Source organism: Rhinolophus hipposideros (assembly GCF_964194185.1).
Source record: "Rhinolophus hipposideros genome assembly, chromosome: 16".
Taxonomy (NCBI): domain Eukaryota; kingdom Metazoa; phylum Chordata; class Mammalia; order Chiroptera; family Rhinolophidae; genus Rhinolophus; species Rhinolophus hipposideros.
In genome coordinates, this window is record NC_138062.1 from 1,401,201 (window position 1) to 1,423,022 (window position 21,822).

Sequence of the window (21,822 nt, forward strand, 5' to 3'; positions counted from 1 at the left end):
ATTCTAGAAGTAATGAGCTGAAGTAGCTCATTACAGAGAACAGGAACATATGAGAAGGAGAAGAGAGAATGAGGAGGGGAGGGGAGGGGAAGGGGAAAGGAGGCAGAAGGGGAGGGGAGGGGGGAGTGGGGTGGAGGGGGAGGGGGATGGTGGAGGGGAGCAGAGAGGGAGGTGGGAGGGGGGAAGGGGTGGAAGGAAGCAAAAGGGGAGGGGGAAGGGTGGGGTAAGGGGGGAGGAGAGGGGGGAGTGGGGCAGAGGGGGAAGGGAGGAGAGGAGGGGCGGGGCCAAGGGAGGAAGGATGGATGGAAAGAGAAAGAGAGAAGTAAACAAAGAGGGAAAGGACAAAAGAAAGGAACCTGTAGGAAGAAACACAGTGACCCTATGGTTTCAGAATTGCAGTATTTCCATTGTCACATGGTTTTAACCAATTTTACAGGCTAATCTTCAGAAGTCCTGAGAGAGCTGACTTTGCAGGGGCAGCCTAGGAGGGAAGGGTGGCTGGCAGCGCTGGGCTCTGAGGCCACACCCCGTTTGGGAGCAAGGAGGTAAGAAGGTTTGCCCTGAGATGAGGGCAGGTTGTGGTAGGTTCCGCCAAGAGGCCCACGCTGCTCATGGGCTGATGAAAGGAAACACATCCTTTTTCTGGGAAGGTCGCCATTCTGATGCAGAGCCTGTAATGAGCTTTCTTCCTAAAGCTGAGTAGCACATCAGTCACCTGCCTTGGGACCCCACTCAACGTCTGTGAAATGCCACGGGATGGGCCCGGCCCTCTCCCACCCCTCTCTCAATCACTGTTCTTCCCATACTCTTTGCACACAGGCCTTCAGCTCATTAGCTCATCAGCTTCCTCACAGCAAAAAAACCCTTCTCCTTCACTGACAGTCAAAATCCCACATCCTCTGTCCAGCTCAGCTGTCACAGGGGCCCTATGGACTCTACTGGCCCTTTCAGACAGTGCCTTCCCTTCTGTAATTCCATGCCTTCTGTTAGTCACACTCATCAAGCCTCATCCAGATTCTCTGCTGTGTGTTCCCTTCCCACCAGCCTGTGAGAACTGTACCCCATTCTCTTAATTCTTGGGCACACGGGGGGCCTGTGTTGGGTGTCTATGGGATGACATGGGTACCTACAGCTCCGAGGTGAGTGTGGGCATCGGGAAGGTGTGAACCTCGGCATCACACAGGCAGATACAACCTGGGACGTGACGGGGAACAGTTACTGCTACTAACGTCACTCTCCCTCGAAAATGGGCTTTCCCAAGGTGTAGACTATTGTGACAGGAGTTGGATGTGGAGAGACTGTGAAAGGTGCTGCCCAAAGAGGGGGATTTGGAGCTGACTTCTGAGTTAGGGTTGCAGCTCCCGGATTAGCTAACTTCTCTGATAGTCTCCTCGCTCAGAAAATGGGGATGGTAATCACACACATCACATAGTTGTTCGAAGAATTCAGTGAGGAAATGCATGTAAGTCATTTGAATATCAAGTATAGTAAATACCGAATAAGTGCTAATATAAAAAGTGAGAACAGGCTTCGGCACATTGAAAACAACTGGTGTCGACATGTGAAGGTGGCTTGGACGGCACAGAAACTCTGTACCTGTCCCCCTCATGTGGCACATTTGGATTTGTGGGATTTGTGATTCTCACAAAATGATTACAAGGTATCTTTTTCAAATTTTATGTGGACGTTAATGAACCAGTTAGGTAAGATGAAATGAAAGAGTACCTCGAGTCAAATTTGCATAAACTTTTACAACACTTCAGGTATATGTTGTGTCCCATAAAACATGCACAGTTACCCGTGTGTGCGCACACATAAGGAAGCCATGGTCCGCTGTACACAAGTATGCACTTTGCACATCAACACTGAGTGTCTGGCTAAGGCTCACAGGTAACGCGAACGCTACCCACCCAGGATCACCCAGTGGTCAGCAACGAAGTGGCTTCGAGTCCTACATCCCTGTGTCCTCCTGACACCAGTGTGGCCATCGTGCAAGAGGGCGGGGTCGGCACTGGGGAGGGACACAGTGCTGGACAGGACAGCGACAGAGCAGTGAGTGCCGTGAGGCATGAGATAGAGAGGAGCCAGGCAGCGCGAGGGAGGGCAGGAGGCCATTCTGAGTGGGGGAGCTGGTCCTGACACAGGACAGGCGGAAGTCAGGCTCACAGCCCCGGCAGCAGCTCATTCTGAGCCAAGTAGAGAAGCTCAGGTCTTGAGGGCAAGTGACGCTGGAGTGTTCCAAGGGCTGTGCAGAGTATGGGGAGATGGGCTGCGCCTTCCTGTGATGGTGAAGGACACTCAACCTCGAGTTTTCCATTTAGTGTGCAGGGTTGGGTTTCTAAAATTTCTATTAAGTTCAACTCATTCATCCCAATTGTCTGTAACTATGTAACAGCTGGAAAGGTCTTCCATTGCTCATATCATCCATTTTTGTGTGCTAAACCCAGAAATTTCTCTATTTCTCTTTATTCATCATTGGAGCAAAACTCTCATGACAGTCAGTGTTGACTATAAGTCTTATCAAAGTATGGACTTTCTGGGCCGGCCCGGTGGCTCAGGTGGTTAGAGCTCCATGTTCCTAACTCCGAAGGCTGCCGGTTCGATTCCCACATGGGCCAGTGGGCTCTCAACCACAAGGGTGCCAGTTCGATTCCTCGAGTACTGCGAGGGATGGTGCGCTCTGCCCCCTGCAACTAAGACTGAACACAGCACCTTGAGCTGAGCTGCCGCTGAGCTCCCACATGGCTCAGTTGGTTGGAGCACATCCTCTCAACCACAAGGTTGCCGGTTCCACTCCCACAAGGGATGGTGGGCTGCGCCCCCTGCAACTAACAACGGCAACTGGACCTGGAGCTGAGCTGCACTCTCCACAGCTAAGACTGAAAGGACAACTTGAGTTGGAAAAAAGTCCTGGAAGTACACATTGTTCCCCAATAAAAGTCCTGTTCCCCTCCCCAATAAAAAAAAAAATCTTAAAAAAAAAAGTATGGACCTTCTGTTTCCAGCAAACCCTCTATTAATGAAAAGTGAAAAGCCCTAACGCCAGCAATGCTAACAACCAGAACAAAGACCTTTGATGAAAGCATCTGAGGTCTTTCATTAGAAAGCAAAAACCCATTTAAAAAGCACTCCTGTCTGACCCAGCAAGTGTTGCAATTGACGACTCAATTTCTTCCACTGGAATAAAGAATGAGGATGTGACGTCATCAAAATGGCGGCGTGAGGTGAGCCTCTGTAAAGCTCCCCTGGAATTTACAACTAATCGCACAACAATAACTCCACAAAGGACTCCCTGCACAGCAGACAGGCAAGAAGAAGAGGCCCACTACTGAATTCACCTAAAGGTGGGAGAGGGAAGGGAGAAGTGCGGGGACGGAGCCGCGCGGGCGCAGGACACAGACCTAGCTCAGTGCTCTGAGCTCGCTGCATCCCGGAACTACTGCAGCTGTGGCAGAGGGAAGAACTCTGACTGCTAGGGCTCTGCTTATGGTCCACAGGGCTGAGGGGGCAGCATATAACACGGCTGAACCCAGTGCTCACGGCAGAGACCTCGGAGAAAAGACTGAGGGAAGAAGGCTGAAAACGGTGGTTTAAGCCCTCACTACCAAGCGGAGAACGGAAGCCTTAGGCACTGAGACTAGCCGCCCCTCCCTGCCCTCCCAGAGCTCGCCCCGCCCCAACCTGCCCGGTGCTACAAGCAGAACAGTAGCAGTGTCAGATCAAAAGAACAGAATATTTGCTGTTCTGAAAACTGTGGACCAATTGCTCTGGGCCACCTCTCACAACTCACCCCACCCCTGTCCCCACATATCTGGGTGGATCCCTACAGTAGTAAACAGAACTGAAACATACAGGCTCCGCATCAGGTGTAGGAAGAGCTTTGGAACTTCAAAAGCTCTCCGCATCCCCACACGAACACTGTGCCCTGTGACCCAGGTGAACTATTAACAGAGGAGAAGCCCGTCTCCCAGGGAATCCCCCCATTAGGTGAGAAGCTGGAATAGTGCAGAAAAAACATAGCACTACCGTGTGAGAAAGAAAAAAAGGCTGCAGTTGGAGAGAAAATAAAACATTCTACCAACAAGTACTGGAAAATGAAAGAAAGACCTTTTCCTATCAACCTGTTGCAGAAGCCACTCCTGTAGATGTCTAGACAGAAAAATAATAAATCAGTAATTGCCATGAATAACCAAGGCAACAAGACAGCTCAGAAAGAAAGTGAAGTCTCCAGAAAAGGAACTTAAGATATGGAAATATGTGACTTAAATGACAGAGAATTCAAGATTGCGGTTCTGAAAAAACACAACGAGATGCAAGAAAACACAGAAAGGCAATTTAATGAACTCAGAAACGCAATCAAAGAACAACATGAGCATTTTACGAAAGACATTGAAATTTTAAAAAAGAACCAAATGGAATTTCTGGAGATTAAGAACTCAATAGAAGAAATTAAGAATGAAATAACCAGCTTAGGTAGTAGAGTTGACCAGATGGAGGAAAGAATCAGTGACATCAAAGATAGAAATCTGGAAATTACACAGATGGAAGAAGAAAGAGACTTGAGACATAAAAGAAATGAAAGAACTCTACAAGAACTTTCTGACTCTATTAGAAAGAGCAATATAAGAATAATGGGCATACCAGAAGGAGAAGAAAGACAGAAGGAAACAGAGAATATATTCAAACAAATTGTCAATGAGAACTTCCCAAATTTGTGGACAGAACTGGATCCTCGAATCCAAGAAGCAAATAGAACACCTAATTACCTCAATCCCAACAGGCCTTCTCCAAGGCACATTGTATTGAAGCTGTCTAAAATCAATGACAAAGAAAGAATCCTCAAGGCAGCCAGGGAAAAGAAGACAGTAAACTACAAAGGAAAGCCCATTATATTATCATCAGGTTTTTCAGCAGATACTCTACAAGCCAGGAGGGAGTAGAACCAAATATTCAAACTATTGAAAGAGAGAAATCATGAGCCAAGAATAATATATCCAGCAAAGATATCCTTTAGATATGAAGGAGGAATAAAGACCTTTCCAGACATACAGAAGCTGAGGGAATTTTCTAATACACAACCTGCACTAATAGAAATACTAAAGGAGGCTATTCGACCACCATCAACAGGGACAATTTGTGGCAACCAAAACATAAAAAGGGGGAGAGTAAAGGCCTGAACCGGAAATGGGAATGTAGAAAGTAAGTGTACTGAAGAAAATGGAATACTCTAAATATCAAACTTTCTCTTATATAATCTTAAGGGTAAACACAGAAAAAAAATCCAGAACTGAAATATATACTGTAATAAAAGAAGAAACAGAGGGAAACATCATAGAATACCACCACACAGAAAGAATAGACAACAACAAAAAGGCAAACAAACAATGGAGACACAGCCTCACCAGAAAACTAAAGATAGAATGACAGGAAATCCTCACATATCAATAATCACCCTAAATGTAAATGGACTGAACTCACCAATAAAAAGGCACAGAGTAGCAGATTGAATCAAAAAAACTAAACTCAATCATATGCTGTCTACAAGAAACACATCTCAGCTACAAGGACAAGCATAGACTCAAAGTGAAAGGGTAAAAATTGACACTCCAAGCAAATGGTACCCAGAGAAAATCAGGTGTAGCCATAATGATATCAGATGAAACAGACTTCAGGCTGAAAAAGATAACAAGAGACAAAGATGGACATTTCATAATGGTAAAGGGGAATATACAACAAGAAGACATAACAGTCATCAATATTTATGCCCCCAATCAAGGGAGCACCGAAATATACCAAGCAACTACTAACAGAACTAAAGGGAGAAATTGACCAAAACACAATTATACTAGGGGACTTAAATACATCATTGACAGCTATGGATAGATCATCCAAACAGAAAATAAATAATGAAATATCAGCCCTAAATGACACATTAGATGAAATGGACATCATTGACATATATAGAGCACTTCATCCTAAAACATCAGACTATACATTCTTTGCGAGTGTACATGGAACATTCTCAAGGATAGACCATATATTGGGACATAAAAGCAGCCTCAGCAAATTTAAGAAGATTGAAATCATACCAAGCATATTCTTTGATCACATGGCTTTGAAATTGGATGTCAACTGCGAAAAGGAAGCAGGAAAAAACACAAATACATGGAGATTAAACAACATACTTTTAAAGAACAACTGCGTCAAAGAAGAAATTAGAGGAGAGATCAAAAGATACATAGAAACAAATGACAATGAAAATACATCCTACCAACATTTTTGGGATGCAGCGAAAGCAGTTTAAGAAGGAAATTTATATCATTACAGGCCTATCTCAAGAAACAAGAAAAATCCCAAATAAATAACCTCATGTTACACCTTAAAGAACTAGAAAGAAGAACAAGTGAAACCCAAGGTCAGCAGAAAAAAAGAAATAACAAAAATCAGAGCAGAAATAAATGAAATAGAGAACAAAAAGACAATACAAAACATTAATGTGACAAAGAACTGGTTCTTTGAAAAAAATAATGAAATCGACAAACGCTTGGCTAGACTCACTAAGATAAAAAGAGAGAAGACACTAATGAACAAAATCAGAAATGAAAAAGGGGAAGTTATCACGGACACCACAGAAATACAAAGGATCATCCAAGAATACTATGAAGGACTATATGCCACCAAATTCAATAACCTAGAAGAAATGGACAAGTTCTTAGAAACATATAGCCTTCCAAGGCTGAACCATGAAGAACTGGAAAATCTAAACAGACCGATCACCAGTAACGAAATTGAATCAGTCATCCAAAACCTTTCCAAAAGCAAAAGTCCGGGACCAGATGGCTTCACTAGTGAATTCTACCAAACCTTCAAAGAGGATCTAATACCAATCCTGCTCAAACTCTTCCAAAAAATTGAAGTAGAGACAGTACTCCCTAACTCATTTTATGAGGCCAACATTACCCTGATACCAAAACCTGGTAAGGACAACACAAAAAAAGAAAACTACAGACCTATATCTCTGATGAATACTGATGCAAAAACCCTAAACAAAATTTTAGCAAATCGAATACAACAATGCATTAAAAAGATTATTCATCATGACCAAGTGGGGTTCATCCCGGGGGCACAAGGATGGTTCAACATCCGCAAATCCATCAATGTGATACATCACATAAACAAAATAAAGGACAAAAATCATATGATTATATCAATTGATGCAGAAAAAGCATTTGACAAGATACAACATCCATTTATGATTAAAACATTTAATAAAATAGGTATAGAAAGAAAATACCTTAACATAATAAAGGCCATATATGACAAGCCCTCAGCTAATCTCATAATTAATGGTGAAAAACTGAAGCCCTTTGCTCTACGTTCAGGAACACGACAGGGCTGTCCCCTATCACCTCTGCTTTTCAACATAGTGTTGGAAGTCCTTGCCAGAGCCATCAGGCAAGAGAAAGAAACAAAAGGCATCCAAATTGGGAATGAAGAAGTTAAATTATCACTTTGCAAATGACATGATGCTATATATAGAAAACCCTAAACACTCCACCAAAAAGCTGTTAGAAACAGTCAACAAATACAGTAAAGTTGCTGGCTACAAAATCAACGTACAAAAGTCCATTGCATTCCTAAATACTAACAATGAAAAATCAGAAAAAGAAACACAGAAAAAAATTCCCTTTGCAATTGCAGCAAAAAGAATAAAATACCTAGGAATAAACTTAACCAAGGATGTGAAGGATTTATATGCTGAAAAATTTATATGCTGAAATATTTTTGAAAGAAATTGAAGAAAACACAAAGAAATGGAAAGACATTCCATGCTCATGGATTGGAAAAACCAATATAGTTAAAATGGCCATATTACCCAAAGCAATATACAGATTTAATGCAATCCCCAACAAAATCCCAATTGCATTTTTTAAAGAAATAGAACAAAAAATCATCAGATTTGTTTGGAACCACAAAAGACCCCGAATAGCAAAAGGAATCGTAAGAAAAAAGAACAATACTGGAGGTATCACACTCCCTGACTTTAGCTTGTACTACCGGGCTACAATAATCAAAACAGCATGGTATTGGCAGAAAAACAGACACATAGACCAATGGAATAGAACTGAGAACCCAGTAATAAAACCACATAAATATGGACAGATAATTTTTGACAAAGAAGCTAAAAACATACAATGGAGGAAGCACAGCCTCTTCAATAAATGGTGCTGGGAGAATTGGATAGCCACGTGCAAAAGAATGAAACTGGATTGTTATCTGTCATCATGTACCAAAATTAATTCAAAATGGATCAATGACTTAAGCATAAGACCTGACACAATAAACTGCATAGAAGAAAACATAGGTACTAAACTTATGGACCTTGGGTTCAAAGAGCATTTTATGAATTTGACTCCAAAGGCAATGGAAGTAAAAGCTAAAATAAATGAATGAGAATATATGAAACTTAAAAACTTCTGCACAGCAAAAGAAACCATCGACAAAATAAAGAGGCAACCGACTGAATGGGAGAAGATTTTTGCAAACAGTGCCTCCAATAAGGGGCTAATATCCAAAATATACAAGGAACTCATGAAACTCAACAACAAAAAAACGAACAACCCAATTGAAAAATGGGCAGAGGACCTGAAGAGACATTTCTCCAAAGAGGACTTACAAATGGCAAATAGACATATGAAAAAATGCTCAACATCACTAATCATCAGAGAAATGCAAATAAAAACCACAATAAGATATCACCTCACTCCAGTGTGAATGGCTATCATTAACAAGACAAATAGTAACAAGTGTTGGAGAGGCTGTGGAGAAAAAGGAACCCTCAAACACTGTTGGTGGGAATGCAGACTGGTGCAGCTGCTATGGAAGGCAGTGTGGAGGTTCCTCAAAAAATTACGAATAGAATTATCACATGACCCAGCAATCCCTCTCCTGGGTATCTACCCAAAGAATTTGAAATCATTTATCAATAAAGACACATGTGCTCCAGTGTTCATTGCAGCTTTGTTTACGGTGGCCAAGACATGGAAACAACCAAAATGTCCTTCGATAGATGAATGGATAAAGAAGTTGTGGTATATATACACAATGGAATACTATTCGGCGGTAAGGAAAGATGATATAGGAACATTTGTGACAACATGGATAGATCTTGAAAGTATAATGCTAAGCGAAATAAGTCAGACAGAAAAAGCAGAGAACCGTATGATTTCACTGATATGTGGTATATAAACCAAAAACAACAAAAGAACAAGACAAACAAATGAGAAATAAAAACTCATAGACTCAGACAATAGTTTAGTGGTTACCAGAGGGTAAGGGGGGTGGGAGATGAGGGTAAGGGGGTCAAATATATGGTGATGGAAGGAGAACTGACTATGGGTGGTGAACACGCAATGGAATTTATAGATGATGTAATACAGAATTAAACACCTGAAATCTATGTAATTTCACTAACAATTGTCACCCCAATAAATAAATAAAAAAGGAAGAAAAAAAAGAATGATGATGGAAATTTTGTCATTTAAATATACCTCAGAACACAGAATAAAATGACTCAAGCAATAGCATTTTCAGAAGCAAGATATGCAATGAATGAAAAACCTTTATGAAGAGAACGTCTTTCTCCCCTGATTTCTGTGTTCCCAGAGGGAGAAACAATCAACCAAAATCCAAACTGTAAACAAACCCAGAGTTTACGGGCTGCTAACACACCTCAAATGTCTTTTGATGATAAAAATGACATGTACACATATAATTCTAATCTTTCAAATAAGAAGTATGTCCACACTATTTACATTTTCTCTGAAAAATCCACACACTTGCTTTTTGCCACATCTCATAATATCTGTGTAACACAATAAAGGAACTAACATCCCCCCCACCCCATTTTATAGACAGAAATTCTGAAGCATAGGGGAATTGTATGACTTTTTCTTTAGCATTTAGGAAGCCAGGAAAAATCTAACGAAACAAGCTTTGTGAGCTTTGGTTACTAGACAGTATGAAACATGCCTGAGGTCCAGCTGACTTTGCACAGGAAGAAGGAACAGTGTGCCCTGCTTTCTTTCCTTCTTCCCGTTCTTGAGTCCTCCCCTCCCACGCCCTCTTCCTTTGCTTCCTTTTCTTTCCATATCCCCCTCATTGCCTCCCCTCCTCCTCTTTCCTAACACCCAGTGCCCAGTCCACCCTTCAGAGCAGTTTTGGAACTCTTCCTGGAATGGCCATCAGAGCTGTCCTTGTATTACCCTTGATGTCCTGAATGTCACCAAAATGTCTTCCTTTCAATATTTCCTTTATCTTCAGGTAAAGAAAGAAGTCACTGAGGGCCAGATCAGGTGAGTAGGGAGGGTGTTCCAATACAGTTATTTGTTTACTGGGTAAAAACCCCCTCACAGACAGTGATGTGTGAGCTGGTGCATTCATTGTCGTGATGCAAGAGCCATGAATCGTTGGTGAAAAGTTCAGGTCGTCTAACTTTTTCATGCAGTCTTTTCAGCACTTCCAAATAGTAAACTTGGTTATCTGATTGTCCAGTTGATACAAACTCATAACAAATAATCCCTCTGATATCAAAAAAGGTTAGCAACATTGCTGCGACAAGTTCGTGAACTTAATTGTCAGACCTCTATAAGCCACTAAGCGAAAAACTGAGGCAAAATAATCTGGTTTCCTGAAACACAAATATAGCAACACGTTTTAGAACAGAGTTCATATTTTTATTTTTAAATATCTGACCCTGAGGAGTGACAAAGGGAAAATGAAGTAGGAATAAACAAAGTGAAATAAAGTAAAATGAGCCAAGATGGTTTTTCTGCTTTTCTGGATCTTAAAATTAAAAGAAGCATGAGCGTTGAGGAAAGAAATAAGATATATTGAGATGTTTACATGCTATATAATCTGAGGAAAACATAACAAAATCAATAATTTTGAACTCTACGGTGGGGTAAAAACACACAAACGACAAAAAGCACATATTTTCCATTTTAATCTGTGGACCCTCACCCCTCCCACCCTCATGCCCACTTTCCTACCCACCAGCCCTCTGAGTCATAAACACTGATTCAGAGAGCTTTTTCCTTATTACTGTGCATTCACTGATTTGGGTTCCAAACTACCCCTACGTATCAAGAGGATCATGTACCTGACATTTATATATTACAAGCCTCAAAATAGAGAGAAAAAAAGGTTTATGTGTTGACTAACATCCACAAAAATAGGAGGGTACATTTTCTGCTGCCGAAATTTATTCATGCTAAAGAGTTATTCCATCACCTTCCACAGCACGCTTTGGGAGAACTAAAGTATGTAGTTACACTAGATGAAATAGACTTCCCCGATAAAATATTGCTGCTTTCATTTATTTTTCTAGGGAAACAAAATAGAAAAAACAATGCATTTTATGATTTGTTCGTGGTGTAGAAATACACAGGAATGTGCATCTGGCCTGGAGCAGCCACTGGAATAGGAAGCCACGTCCACACAGCAACTGCTTCTTCCTCACGTCTGCCCAGGAGACAGTTAGGTTTGGAGACCAGTGTCCTGTTGTGTGGCGGTGGCACAACACATTTGGACTTCTAACTTCTAGGTGATCCCACCATGGAAAATTAAAGGAAACCTACAACCACCCCCAATTTAGGAAAAAGCCCGGTGTCTCCACACTCTCTAGATCCCTGAGCTAACTGAGCCTGCCTTTCAGAGTGAACAGAGAGACTGATTTCCCACACGGAGGACCCACGGATCTTAGGGGACTCCAGATTTCCCAGCCCCTGCCTTCCCAACCCTGCAACTGGTGACTCGGGTCTTTCCTAAAGGTCGGGCCTGCAAATCTTCAAGTTAAAACAAGCAGATACAGGAAAGAAGACAGAGGTGACTGCGGCCTTTCAGTGAGAGTGTATAGACCTTTCCAGGACCCCTGCACCCTGCCGGGGTCTGGGCTCCTGGGGGCGAGGGGGCTTTCTCCCAGGCACTGAGCCCCCAGCTCCTGTAAAACTAACTGCTTCCCAATCCCTGATCAGGGAAGAGGCAGATTTCCCTCTAGGAGACGAGTTAGAAGTTAATTTTTTAAAAAATAAATGCTGCTGGGACATATCTACAAATCTCCTGTGATCCTAAGTTAGAAATAGTAATATATTAATTTATAAAGAAGTACATTTTGGTGGAATATATAAAAGCTCTGTTCCACATGGAATATTACCCGATGGTTTCCATTTTCTAGGATGCACAGTGTTTCCAGGAAATCAAAATGGAAATCATCAGAGAATACCTGGGTGCCTTGATCAGTCAGGAATGATTCTTTATAATGTGCTCTAAACAGACTGGGGGGCAGGGTCCCTTGCATTTTACTGTGCTGTGTGGCACGTAAGACATGTCATCTAAGAATTATCTGACATGGCTGGCTCTGCATTATTTCATCACTGGAAAGAACAGAAAGTTTGGTCCAGCTTATTTGACGCTGATGTTCCCCCATGCCCCGTATTGCCTTTTCTCCAATCTGTCTGCAGAGCCGGCACTAATCTGCAAGTCCAACACCTGCCGTTCGACTCCATGCGCTGGAGCTCAGAGATTGATATCCACAGGCAGGGAAGCTCATCAGGCAGCCTGGATGGAGGCAGTGGGGCTGCCAGCACGTGGAGACGTCTGCGTCTTTACCATTCCATTATGCCCTTCTGTCAGCGTCAAGTACGCTGCTCTGCCAGGCACATGGTTCTTGTTCACTGGAATTTGCGGTGGGCCCACAGGATGGGGTTGGCGGGTGCAGGTGCTGCTCTGAACTTTGGAACTCATAGTAGATTTCCTGGCTCCGGGACGGCCCTTTTAAAGCATTCTAGAATCTAAGCGTCTTTTAAAAAGGCAACTTAGAAAGTTCTGTTTTCATATTGTTCTTTGTGTAGCAGAAAATTAAAATGAGTTATGGAAAAACTTCCATCCAGTAGGGCTCATTCATTCTGAGCTGTTAGCCACTGGGGACACCACCTGAGAAGTCTCCAGACACCTCACTGCTGTCAGCGGCTGCAGATTTTACAGGGCAGAGTCTGGACTTGAATGATGGCAGCTTACCTGGTATAAGCTGCTTCACCTCATACATGATTAAATTATATTTCTTCCTGTCTGAACAAAGATTATATTGAGAATACAGGAAGGATTTGGCACCAGGGAAATACTTGTTAGTACCTGGCAGTGTGGAACGGCACAGGAAAATATCAGTGTGTGATGAGGTCATGATGGAACCGATGAAAATGAAGACGGAGTCACCTGAGTGTTAAGTGGGCACACGCCTACCTACCCTTTTCAAATGCCATTCAAATGGCCCTCCTGTCATTTCATTTTCAATTGTGTGATTCATTTGGGCAGAATAATTTGGTATCCAAGGAAATCAAGAAACGCCGTTGCCTGCAGTTTGCTAAATTAAAGATCAAATACAGAAGGAAACAGTTCATATGTGAGACAAGATGTGAAAATGTATTCCAATTTGCATTCTCTGTTGTATGGCAGATTAGAAAATAATGACACCTTAAAACATGTAAAACTATGAATACAGGGTACCAGCTAGAGTCAAATTAAAGTAAAAAAACAACACTGAAAATGTGTAAAGAAACATCACAGAGACTTTTGAGCACAAAGAATACAGGTCTATTCTAGGGGGGGCAACACAAAACAATGTATGTGGGTCCTGACATGGGCAGCTGGACAAGGATGCAGAGATGGCCTTGTCTGGTGGGGCGTGTGCCTGGGTGCAGGGCGGGGCGCTGGGGGCTGGAGACTGGCGCTCAAGCTTGTCCCATCTAGTCCCCTTCCTTCAGACAGATGGACTCCCTCGGGGCTAAGGAGCGACTGACTGCTTATGGATTCTGTTTAGAGTGCTCCAGAGGGACCGTCCAGGACATTCCCTGCCCGTACACTTTTCAGCCTTTATCAGCCTCAGAGGATGCTGCTTACATCCAAATGAATCCAGAAAACCAACGATTCAAAATGGTGCTGTGAAATGAGCCAATAATATTTCTTTCAGTAGACTGACGATGGCCATTTTTTCTCCTCTACTTCCCTCAACACATCTGCCCCTGAGTCTCTTCCCATTTTATCTCGTCCTTTCATTTTTATACTTGTTAGGCCAGCCTTTCCTCCTCTCCTCTGACCTTATATTCACAGAGTAGAACCACCCTATAATGTTGGCTTGTAATATTTTAAATTAAATATTTTTCTGTTTCACAGTGAAAAAGGTACACCCAGGTCTAAGTGGATCAGAAGACAATCACAGACTCAGCGTCAGATATTAAAAGTAATCGATTCCACATTCCCACAGAATTTGTTGGGACAACTTCAATGAGAATGAACGTACGTCATGATGCAGCCAATACAATTTCCTGGCAGATCTAATCTACTCTTGCGTAATATGTATCCTTATTTAATGCTGCAATTACACCACTATTTTCTGTGAAAACAACTGTGCGGTTTTCATTATTCCCTGTTAAATTTCGTCTTGCTAGATGTGGTGATAAGAGAAACTGGGCATTGACATTATCGTGTGGGGTGCCTGCTGTCACCAGCAGCCCTGTGTCAGGCTGTCTGCACCCTTACTCATCCCTCCGTCAACATACAAACCCAGAACCAAGGACAGAAACCTACAGATCATTAGAAGCCCACAGAGAAAATCTGCACACAAGAGAAGGGCCAGCACATACGACATTTGCAGCGTATCCATGATATGAAAATGTGGATCACTCATGAAACAAAGGGAGTTTGATTGGCCTTTTACCTCCAGAGTTACGCCAACACTAATGATCACGTATCCTCCTCACAAGTCCACACAGACTTCGCTTTCCACTTTCCGAGCTGGAACAGCACGTAGAGGAAGGGGTCCTCTCTGCATGGCTGCATGGATGCTGAATGCTTCCCACTGAAAACCATGCACCCCCAAGCAACCTTGGTACCTGAAATGATGTGATCACAGAGCTGTCCCTTGGGTCCGTTAGGAAGTATTCTTTAGAGTTTGCATATTAATTAAGTCATAGCGATAACAACCTTCCTGTCAACGAATGTACAGCTTTTTCCTTCAGCATGGCTTATCGACAGAGTAAGGAGAAGAAACTACTCTGACAAAGATTTGAGTGAGGGTTGGAGAAAAGCCCAGAGCAGAGGAGAAAGCTGAGGTCACAGTAGATTTTCCTGTTTTCTCCTTTCCTCACTCAAGTCCTGCAGGCTCCTTCCTTGCCACACTTGTCAGAACCATCTAACTTGGAAGTATAATTCGTCAGCCAGCCTGGACACTGCTCTTCCCCACATTGGGGCACTGGGTTCTGCTCACAGCCCATCACCTGTGGTAGCGCCTGTACGTAATGGGACACATGTACCAAAATGTTCAAGTTCACACTATCTTTTCTTTGTCCACCACCTCCTCCCTCTTTCTGTGTTCCCGTTTTATTGCATTCACTTCCACTGTCTCCCACATTAAGTTCGTCCTCAGGTGTGAGGGTTAATTTCATGCGTCTGCTTGACTGAGTCCCAGGGTGCCCAGATATTTGCTCAAACATTATTCTGAGCATGTCCATGAGGGTGTTTGAGCACCAACAACTGAATTGGCCAACTGAGCAAGCAGGCTGCCATGCCCCATATAGATGGTCCTCACAGAACACAATGCTGACCTTCCTGGTTGCCTTGGAGCTGGGGTATTGGTTTCTTCCTGCTTTCGAACTTGAACTGAAACAGGGGTTCTTCCTGGGTCTCCAGACTGCCAGCCTTAGACTGGGATCATCCCTTCGGCTCTCCTGGGTCTCGGGCCTCGGACTTGTACTGGAATTACATCACTGGTTTTCCTGAGGCTCCAGCTCGCCAACCTCCATAATCACATGAGCACATTGCTTCTAAGAAATCCCTCGCTCTCCCCGTCCTCCTGCTCCTGTTTCCCTGAGAACCATGACCGATATACCTATACAGCTCTAGGCTAAGTCCCGTTTGACCTGGGTTCCCTGATGCTGCCTGCAACTGTCCCCTAGAGAGCTGTGTGGCACCCACCTAGATGGCTGATGCTGGCACATGTCTGTTTTGAGCAATCCTGGCTCCTGTCCCATTGCTTTGTGGACCGCCATCTGCCCAATCCAGACTTATTACCAGACTTGGGGTGTCTCATGTCACCCACACTCGTGACAGGCTCTGGAACTGCTGTGTCTGTTGGGGTCTCTCTCCTGGACTCAAGCACCAATGCCCGAGTTCACCATCAATCTCCAGTGATAAAGTACAGTTCATGATTGGATAAAAGAAGCCCCCTGAACACCTCCCCCCACCTACTGCTCCATTCCACCTGCATTTCAGATTAATCTGTGGCCATGACAAGCTTTGTCAGTGAGGTTAACAGCACTTGGTTTTATTAGTTCACAATAAGTGCTGAAGACAGAAATGCCAAATAGTCTTCTCCCTTATTGAAAGGACCCATCGGAAAGATGCTTTGTGAGGCGTACTGAATCCAGGGACAAGCAGTCAGATCAGATTAGACTGGCATCCAGTAGCCAACGGCAGTGGCCACGGAGCCTGAAGGACAGGAGTTTAGGAAGGAGCATTCAGTGTCCCAACTTGCCCACTCCCCTGAGGGGGGACAAGGGCAGGTCCAGGGCAGGGAGTGTGGCCCCAGAATGGACCTGGTGTGAGGATGGGCCCTGGCCTCCGTGGAGATCAAATCCTCAGTGAGTGAGGGAAGGGGAGAAGAGGACAGTTCCCCACATTTGCTTTCATTTACAGTCACATGCACACTTCAATTTCCGAAATTTATTTTTAGAATGTTCTTGACGTCTTCTAATTGTCAATAAGCTTGAATTATATACAACAAATTGGAACGTGTCGGATTTATAAGCACAGAGAATACTTGGAGGCACGCTGAAAGCTGCCTAGTTCCACAAGCTTCTTTTACAGGAGAGCACGCAAGTCCTGAGAAATAGTGTCTTGCTAAAGGTCCCTGAGCATCCCAGCTCCCCAGTCCTGGCGCCCTCCCCCCACCCCCAACACAGCAGGCTTTGTTTTGTTTGGAACAGCTGGGCAGGTTGAGAGGAAGGTTTTTGATTACTCGTACTTAGATAAGGCATCTTTACCCGCAGTCCCTACCCCTCTAACATAAGTTATAAGCTTTCGTCTTTACACAATGTAGATTTTTCTTTAATTTCTTCAGGAATTAAAATACTGTACATAATTTGTTTTACACATAGGTGGAGCTTCCCATAGACAACTGAGCTGCAGTTCTGGTTAAAGCATGAGTGATTTTCTCTGAGTATGGACATTTCTCACTGTAAACAAGGGGGCAGAACACGGGACCCAGTCTTCTCAATTTTTGTGGGCACTGGGTGTAGAGAAGATGTGCTTCTCTACAACGTCTACAACTTCATGGGAGAAAAGTCAGAAGGCTGAAATGATCCCAACACTGTCCAGTGATGACACCCCCCCTCGCACTGCTACGCTGTCCCACATAGAATAGGAAATAAAACTACAAGTGTTCAAAGTTGAAAGGAAACGATTAATAAAAAAAAAAAAAGGGGGGACCAATTCTCTATGTTTGATTCCAAATAAAATTAGTGGAGGATTTTAGGATAGGCCTTGGATGACGCTCGTTTACAAAGCTGACGATACTCAGCTACGTGTGTGGAACGCAGTCTTGCAAAGAGAATGAATGAAGTAACTGGGCCCATTGAGTCTGGCGCCAGAAGCAAACTCAGCTTACGGACAAAGCACATACCACCGATGTCACTGAGGGCTAATTTCGGGCCAGACAACAGCATATCTTACTACGTAGTAATGTCTTACTACGATTCAAGAGCAGAAGCCAATGGAGACGCACTGTTACATTTAGTTCTCTTCAGCACAGGCTTTCTAACAAATCTGTGTTCTCCTTGACTTAAGATCATCAGGGAATTGAATAATTTGGAGACACAGTCTAATTTCTCTCACGGAGGGCTAGCGTTTACCGACTACTGTTGTGAAAGAGCTGAGAATAGAAACAAAATGAAACACAGTATTTGAAAATTCTGATGGTACTGTAAAAAGCATAAACAGAATACATACTGGGTTTAGAAGGACTGTGAGGAAAAGTTCGCCTCCTCTGATGCTCTTGTCCAGTTCTTGGGGGCCGCCGGGGTACTCCTTGTAGAAAATGGTGTGGGTGAACAGCCCGCAGGTCTGTCGCGGGAGGACCTGTGGAAGGGAGCGCGGCTGACGTAACTCCCTCAACCTGCACCCCCCCCGCTGAAGCCCCAATCGTATTGTGATCAAGAGGTGGCAAGAGTGTGCAATGATGTCAACATTACAGGAGTGGCCACGGCAGAACTACAGCTGTGTCACGTGCCCTCGAGTCAGCTGTGAGTCCTGGCGGCCCCACGAATGAGTGACATCCCATGTCCTGTCCTCACAGCCCTGCTCGGCTCCCGGGGACTCGGCCTGTGGCCCCTTTAGCGGAGTCCGTCCATCTCATGTCTGCTCTCCCTCTTTCCCGCTGCTGCCTTGTATTTCCCCAGCTTTACTGTCCTTTCCAGGGAGCCCCGCCTTGTCACCATGTGCCCGAGGGAGGACAGCTGTGGAGCTGTCATTTTGCCTCCAGCCGTGTGTAAGGCTTAGTTTGCTCAGGACCCTGGCCTTCCTGTTATACATGGGTTAAAGCATCTCACTCAGCTCTATAAATCCCACCCACCAGCTGAGTTATGCTAAAGGACTGGCACAACAAAAGCCTTCTTAGGGTTAATTTAAGTCAAATATGGAGAGTCTCCAAGGGTACATCCCATCCTTATGCCATCACACCCCTTGCTTCTGAAGTTCAGTCTGGCTTGGATCTCAGCTTTGGAGACTCAAACAATCAGTTTCCACCCCTTCCTTCACCTGGCTTTGTTTTTCTTACACTCTGAATTGAAATTTTAATCACAGTAGTAGTAAAGTCATCTAATGACTGCTTCTGGCATATTCTGTGGTTAATTCTGTTGTAAATCTGAATGTTCAACAGACAAAACAAATAAGTAATTTTATTCCAAGAACTTATTTTGAATAATACACTACTTATCGTCTAATGGAAAAATTCATCCAACTGCACAGGTGGCTATAATTTTATTTATTCTTTGCTTAATTTTCATAATAGTTTGTATGAAATGCAAGGTAAATGAATGCATGTAATATCGGTTAAAAGGAATGCTTTTATTTCATAATATGTCAAGTGGTCATGCAACCCATGGGAAAACTGGGTACTTTCACTCTGATTTGGAATTATGTGAGGGACACTTTTCTTACCAGCTGCCTTTCGATGACTGTCAATAGCACCATTTGCATTAGCAATCGCTCCGTTTACATCTGAGGCTTCTTTAAGTCTTCCAATTTACAATAAAATATTAAAGTTTTACGATTAATGAATATTGAGTGCTATTGTTTTTCCTTTGGTGTTAGACAGTGAATAGGTAGACAGGCAGACTGACAGGTAGATATATCTAACATCAATCTTAATAACGGATTGGGAAAATGTAAATATTTAAGGTGGGAGAACAGTTCGTAAACCTTTGCTACAATCTAGGCAACTGATGATGAAAATATGATCTAAGGCACTGGAAGTGGGATGGACATTTTAAGATGGGTTAAGAATACTATTGTTTTCTCTTTAAGGAATAATTATAAGTTTTCATTTAAAATTCATTTGGTTTTACTCTCATATAAAGGAACTGATACATTGTTCTTACATCTGATGATTATTTTTTCAATTAGTATATATATGAATGTGTGTTGTGTATGTGTGTGTCTGTATGTGAAAAATATACACCTCCTTTTTGTAGTAGGCAAGGAAAAGAAAAATGAAAAAGAATAGAATCGTAAGGTATTCCTGAGCATCTGGAAGTCAAAATAAAGTGAGTGGAGGAATTTCGCTCTCAAGATGCTATTTGATAGATTTTGTTGATAGTGTAGAGACTTGTGAGGTGTTTTCTTAATTTACGAACCCCACACTTTGCCTAGAAAACTCTCAATAAAACCACCCAACAACAGACAGAGGAAGGCTCCCCGGAAGCCTAAGCTCCCCAGACCAGGCTTAGATCCGGAACTGCAGGGGGCCAGATGCGAAACTCATTCCCAACATTTCCAGCTTGTCTGGGGTTTGACACCCCCCAGCCCGCAGCTTAAGAAGCAAGCCCGGAGCCACACAAAGCGTTACCGTGTGGCCAGTCACCACTAGGCACGCTGGGAGCTGGTGGTGCTCGTGGGAAGGGAGTTGAAGTGCCGTGTGTGTCACGCTCCCGTCCACACAGCGGCGTGAACTCACCATGACACTGTTGTAAATGAAGCCCTTCCGGTGTCTCGCGGGTTTCAGGTGGGGGTACTCCTCGGTGCTGGTGACCTGGATGCCCCAGACCTTCTTCCAGGCCTCGTACAGCTGGCCGTGCACCGGGTACACGCCCGAGTGGTGCGGGGCCACCGCGTAGCCCATGTGGGTGGGGATGCCGTGCTCCTGCGAGAAAGCCAGCACATCACAGGGACGGGGGTCAGTGACATTCAGTTATACTTGTTGTCACAGCCTCTACTTAGGACACACTGAATTCTATGTCTCGTGTGAGAAATACAAAAACTGACAGAGGTTTGTCTCCCAGCAGCACATAAGCTCACACAGCTCTGACGGTAAATGCTTTGGGCATGTGGTGTGTGGATGGGGTTAATTCTGAATTCTGAATACAGAAAACTGGGGGGAAGATAGGAAGGGACATGGCCCTTTCTCAGATAGATTAGGAAGAAAAAGTGTTACTTGAGCAAGTGCCCAAATATGAGATGGAAGAGCAGTGAGTGTGTGTGTGTGTGTGTGTGTGTGTGTGTGTGTGTGAGTGCACGTGTATGAGTACATGTGCGTGAGAGAGTGTGTGTGTGTGTGTGTGTGTGTGTGTCTATGATGTTGAAGAGAACCAGAACGGTAAGTATGAACCATAAAGCGATGAGCTTTAACTGCTCATCTGAGGGGTTGCACTTAATTCTCTGAACAGTGTCGATGAGGGTGCTCTCTGAGCGTGGAAGGCCACACATGCTCTAACCCAGTGACACACTAGCATGCATGGGACGGGGGGCTGTGTACTAGGCAGCTACTACAATGGTGTGGTGAGAGGAACACAGCACCGAGTTGACGAGGTGGCCAGACAGCCAGGGATAAGTGCCACCCGAGGCCCAGTGATGCTTTGAACAGCAAGTATGGGAACAGCAAGCATTGAGCAGCTCCATTTATTTTTACAAAGCATACACTTTACATGAGACATTTGCGTTGTGTAAACAGTCTCTTTTAAAGGAAACAGGTATAAATTCAAAACAAGAATATGAAAAAAAGTGTCAAAGAACAGTGTTATATTGCAAGGTTCATGCTATAGAGCTACCATTTTCTAATTTCTGTCTTTCCGTTTCTCCCTTTAAATGCTAATCAGCTTTAGAAAGACGTACTGTAGGATTGACTCTCATGCACTGAGCTTATGAATGACACTGGGAGCTGACTGAATCAGCACACAGAGCAGGGACTGCTGACCAGTCGTTCCTGTCATCTATGACACGGCACGCACCGCAGAACAGCTCCTTCCGGCGGGATATGTGAGACCACAGAGCCACTCTGCTGAGTAACGGCCACATTCGGTGCAGAAGACGGGCCCTAAATGCCCTTCTTTCATGGGATGACCCGCACGTGTAGCACAATTTCCCTCTTCAGCAAGACTCTGGATCTTCTCACACTTATGACAACGAGCAACTCTGTAGAGACTGAGCTTCGAAGGCCATGCTGTGGAATGGGCTGGAGTCTTCCGCGAGGCGCTGGGCAAGCTCATTTCCCGGGGT

General features: G+C 43.8%; 1 protein-coding gene across 3 annotated transcripts in view; it reads right to left on the reverse strand.

Annotated features, from left to right (window-relative positions):
- The window catches only part of LOC308509191 (bifunctional heparan sulfate N-deacetylase/N-sulfotransferase 4-like), a 206,333-nt gene that overhangs the window by 64,434 nt on the left and 120,077 nt on the right, over nt 1-21,822 (reverse strand). For all 3 annotated transcript variants that reach the window (XM_081076935.1, XM_081076934.1, XM_081076936.1), the window contains exons 6-7: nt 20,285-20,470; nt 18,061-18,189 (exon numbers count right to left, since the gene is read on the reverse strand). In XM_081076935.1, the coding sequence (XP_080933061.1) occupies nt 18,061-18,189; nt 20,285-20,470 (315 nt within the window). The remainder of the gene's footprint in view (nt 1-18,060; nt 18,190-20,284; nt 20,471-21,822) is intronic.